Raw genomic sequence first — 5,030 nt, 5'->3', positions numbered from 1 at the left:
CTGGTCTACAGAGCGAGTTCCAGAACAGGCTCCAGAGCAATGCAGAGAAACCCTGTCTCAAAAAACCAAAAATCTAACTCAGAAGGCAGAGGCAGGTGGATCTCTGTGAAACTGAGGTCAGTTTGGTCTACATACTGAGTCCCAGACCAGCCTGGGATATACAGAGAAACCCTGTTTTGAAAAACAAAAATAATGACAACAGCAAAAAAAGACTGGGCTGGGAATCCCACAGAAAAATGAACGTATTAGAGTAAAAAAAAAAAAAAAAAAATCAAGACTCTTGGTCAAATACCTATGTTTATGCCCTGGCTCTGTCCAAAGCCATTTCTTTGTTCTCTGTCTCTGTCTCTGTCCCTCATTCCCATATGTGTGTGTGTGTGTACATATATATACATATATATATACATATATATATACATACATACATACATACATATTTTTGATGTATGGTCTTACTATGTAGTCCTGGTTGGCCTGGAACTCGGAGACCCACCTGCCTCTGCCACGGGAGTGCAGAGATTGAAGGTGTGTGCCGCCACGGTCCGGTTTTTGAGCAGGGTCTTGCTATGTCGAGCAGGCTGGCCTGATACTCCCTGAGTCCTGGCACTACAGCTATGTACCACTGGGTTTGCCTATAGTTACGTGGATGGGAGAAATTCCAATTTATCCAAACTGTTCCCTTACCTGGAAAATGTGTGTTAGAGACAACACGTGAGCAGCCCCCCTTCAGCAGTGAAACCCACTGCATGGCTTGAAGCACACAAATCACAACTTTGGGTAGATGAAAAGGCTCAGTGGGTAAGTGCTGGCCACCAGGCCCAATGACCTACGTTCCATTTCCTGGGACCCACATGGTGGAAGGAGAAAACCCACTTCTGAGGACTGTCCTTGGAATCCCATTCCCCAACCCCTCTCCCCTCACCACACAAGATCTAATAACAAAGCACTGTTTATTATTTGTGTCTAATACACATCATATTTCTCTGCTCCTCAACCCCGCCCCCTTCTTAATTGGTGGTCAGCAGACAGGCAGCTTCCTCCTAACCAAAACCCTAAAGTCTGGGACCCCGAGCCCGACAGTGCCCTCAGGGGGGACCCTGACCCCGACAGTGTCCTCTCGGGGGACCCTAAGCCCGACAGTGCCCTCAGGGGGGACCCCGAACCGGACAGTGCCCTCTCAGGGGAACCCAGAGCCCGACAGTGCTCTCTCAGGGGAAGCTGGTGAGGGCCACCAGCACTGCTGGCAGCAGAAGCTCCAGCATCCACAGTGAGGTGAGCATCCAGGAGGCCCGGCTCTCTTCTGCCTTTCTGGGCTGGAGGAAGGAGTAGTAACTGCAGGTCTCCTTCACCGCCATGGGTCCCACTGAGGTCATGGTAGCCAGCAGTCTGCAGCCAATCACCGAGGTGCAGCCTTTAACATGCACAATGGTGTCCATTCCTCCTGTGAGCCGGAGGGGATGGGGCACAGATGTTTAGGGAGTGACGAGCCCAGTCTCCCCCCCCCCCCACCTCTGGGTCCCCAAGTGTCAGAACCTTGAGGCCTTTACCTCCAGAGAGCTCAAGTCTTCCTTGATAGCACTGGGTTGTAGTGTTGGGACAGGGCATGGAGGGGGCACTGGGGCAGGACCCCAGAGCCACACAAGTCGGGCAGCGGAGGGCTCTTGACATACCGGAAGTCTCTGGATGGGGATAAAGAGAGGGAGACATAAGGCCGTACCCACTCCCTGGAGGAGCCTGTCCTGGCTGCCTTCTCTCCTGTGTCCTATAGAGGCCACACTAACCGGCCCACTACCGAGTCCCACCTGCCCTTCCCCAGCTCATTTTCTTCTCACAGAATCTCAGCCTCTGGCTGTTGAGATGGTGCAGTACATACAGGCTGTGCAGGCACTTACTGTGCAAGCCTGGAGACCTGGGTTCAATCCCCCACACCCACACAGAGGCGGAGGGAGAAAACCAACTCTCCAAGCTGTCTTCCGACTTCCACACGTGAGCGAGCACACACGTTACAAAGACGGCAGCTACCACAACGTCTCCACACGTGCATGAGCATACACACGCACGCACCCACACACACTGAAAGAAACCCCAGAGACCACGTGACCTACACACCCTTCCTACACCTGTGACAGAGCCGAAAGAACAGTTCTAGCACAAAGACTTGTGGGTAGTCAGTGGCATCACAACTCAGTACTGCAGTCGAGGTACAGGCAAAGAAATGGAGGACGCCAGCTGCCTGAGATGCCTCAGTGAGCATCTTCAAGGAGCTGAGATTCGAATGGAGGAGGCGGCTGTTATGTGAGCATGAGCTCGAGACTGAGATGAGACAGGGCTGCCATTCAGGTGGTAAGAATAGGCAGGGAGCAGGTGTGTCACTATTTATTTTTTATGACCTGTGACATCTATATTAAGAAAATAATCCCTTTTTAAGCGTATGCAGTATGGGTACATGAGCACTCATGTGTGGGTGCATACATGGGTGCATCTGTGTGTGGCCAGAGGACAACTTCAGGTGTCACCTTCAGTAATGCTGTCCACCTCCCTTGAGTCGGGGCCTCTCACGGCCCTGGTGCCCACCGATTAGGCCAGGAAACCCAACGGATCCTCCTATGTCCCTGCACCTCTGAGAGCTGGGATTCCAAGCTCACGGTGCCATGCCCAGCGGTTTTATGTGTGCTCTGGGGAATGGCATGCACGCAGGCCCTAGGGCTTGCAGGGCAAGTGCTTTACCGACTGACCCATCAATGGTGTTAAAAGCTTGACTGTGCGTCTAAGATACAGCATAAGGCACAAAAGAGGGGAAGACGGGCAGATGACCGCAGGCCTGGAGGCCAAACTGGGGGGCTGTTGTCTTGTAGCAGCGAAGGGCCCGCAGCTGTTAAAAGCGAATGCCACCATGTGCTCAGGAACTTATGGAGACTCCTTATTGCTGAATGAACACACCCCCTAATTGACAGGACAGCCTTCACTGATGTCCCTCTGCCCTGGGGAGGGCTCAGAAAGGGACCAGTGGGCATTTGGCCCACTGAGGCCCACGCTAAGCAGAGACTCGCGAAGAGAGAGGCATGCTCTCCCTGTCCCCATTGCCCAGGTACCTGTGGTGTCTGGGGGTTTCCAGAACAGAGACACGTTCTTGCTGTTGTTGCACAGGGTGCTGTTGCAGTAGTTACTGTAGGACACAGCAATCAAGCCAGGAGGCGGGGCGTACTGGATGAACGTCACTGCTTCCGTATCTTGCGTGGCACAACCCTTACTGGCCAAAATAGCCGTCTTGGTTCCTTCTGTGGGACGGAGTAGAGAAGGTGGATGGTGGCCTAATGTTTAGCTGGGAGAGAGCAGCCAAAGGGATCGCTCTGTCTCCGCCTCCCCAGTGCTGCGGTGGCAAATTCATGCCGCCACACCCGGCATTTTCATGTGGGCTCTGGGAATTCAACTGCGATCCGTATGTGTTCAAGGCAAGCGTCCTACTGACCAAGTTAGCGCCCCGGCCCCCATCTGTGCTGTATAGGGTTGTGATGTTGGTGATAAACCTAACTCAGTGTGCATGAGAGGAGAAAGAGAAAAGGAAGCTGAAGACACAGGCGAGGGCAGGTGGTTTTAGGTGTGCAGACCCAACTGGACAGCTGTCTCACCCAGCAAGGAGGAGTCAGTAATCGGACCCACTGTTCCGTTCCAACTTTACCTCCTTTAATCAACAGTACAGTCTCCTGGCAAAGTTCTCCATAATCACACTTCTCGACCTTGTCAGGCTTTGAAGTCCAGTTAAAGTTCCTGCTTGGATCGTCTTCTAAACGCAGGATTCTACTCACCTCGCAGTGTAGACTTTGGGTCACTGGGAAGATGAGGTGAAAAAAAAATAATCAATTGCTCTTCTCTGTGGGGCGACCTCTTCCCACCACAAATCCACCCTCAGTGGAACCAGCTGCTCCCTCTAGGTCCCACACACATACAAGTCCAATGGGAGGCTCCCAGCAGGAGGAGGATCAGTAAATACTGCACACAGCAGCCTGCCATGGCTTCTCAGTCTGGGAAGAGCTGACCAGGACCTAGGAACTAAAGGTGAACAGGAGACGATTCAAGCGGACGGAGCGGGATTAAATCCCAGTTTTCCCTAAGTGTCCACTTTACTACGGTATGCAAGGTCATGAACTCTGCCCCGAAGTGCCTTGTGTGTTAACAGCAAGGCCACAGGTTTATTGTACAGATTTTCCATAGTTCTAAGACCCATAGCTGACAAGGGTTTGGCCACTCTCTCTCTCAGTGACTAGATCCAGGAGAGTGGCCGCGGGAGCCCTGTGCCCCAAGCCTCAGAGGTTCAGACCCACAGCACATCTCTCAAGGCCTCGCTATCTCCGCCCTTAGGACCCAGGGCCACCAGGACTCAAAATTCTGAGAGACCTGTCCTGTTCATCCCAGGATTCGGCACGTTAGGTTCCAGCTACCTCACCCCGCCGCCCCCAAGGGCCGAGAGGCTGGTGAACTCCACTTCCTGACACACAGGGCCCCAGGCTCCTCCTTCCTTCAGAGCCAAAGTCCAGAACCCAGGGCTCCTGCAAGACCGAGGGGGAGAGAACCCAGTCCTCCCCGCTCGGACTCGCGGGCCCAGTGCAGCCGCCCCTCGCTCGGAACGGATGCTCAGGGCCTGTCCTCGCCCTCAAACTCCAAGCCCCTAGCTCTCCCCACTCAGACCCCGGGGTTCGGACCCTCGCCTTCTCGCTCAGACCCAGGATTCCGGGGCGCCAGCTCCCCCTTCTGCCTGCATCCCTGCCCCCCAACCTTCCTCCCCCAGACCTAGGGTTCCTTCAGGAGCCCCGCCCACGGCCCCCTTCCATCTAGCATCTTCCCTCGGGCCCTGCACCCTTTCTAAGGCAACAAAGTTCTCTCACACCTCAGCGTGCCCTCCGCGCGCCCAGCCTCGACGGCGACCGGTACCGTATGCTGCGTTCCCGCTGCCGCCCCAGGAGGCACGGAAGGCGGGGCCAACCCGGCCCCGATACTCGAAGTCCCATTGGTTGAAGGGGAAATCACCGCGC

At 54.5% G+C, this 5,030-nt stretch overlaps 1 protein-coding gene across 1 annotated transcript; it reads right to left on the bottom strand.

Annotated features, from left to right (window-relative positions):
• Positions 1-1,208: 1,208 nt before the first annotated feature.
• Tex101 (testis expressed 101) lies at positions 1,209-4,978 on the bottom strand. The gene is made up of 6 exons (XM_051207449.1): positions 4,930-4,978; positions 3,948-4,050; positions 3,680-3,829; positions 3,093-3,278; positions 1,548-1,679; positions 1,209-1,441 (listed from the first exon to the last, which is right to left on the bottom strand). Exons 2-6 carry the CDS (start codon positions 4,009-4,011, stop codon positions 1,209-1,211), a joined length of 765 nt encoding a protein of 254 aa, XP_051063406.1. The 5' UTR covers positions 4,012-4,050; positions 4,930-4,978.
• Positions 4,979-5,030: the final 52 nt, after the last annotated feature.

This window comes from Phodopus roborovskii, unplaced genomic scaffold (genome assembly GCF_943737965.1).
Source record: "Phodopus roborovskii unplaced genomic scaffold, PHOROB, whole genome shotgun sequence".
Lineage (NCBI taxonomy): Eukaryota > Metazoa > Chordata > Mammalia > Rodentia > Cricetidae > Phodopus > Phodopus roborovskii.
Note: the sequence above shows the minus strand (reverse complement) of the source record. Positions and strands in the feature narration are given on the sequence as shown.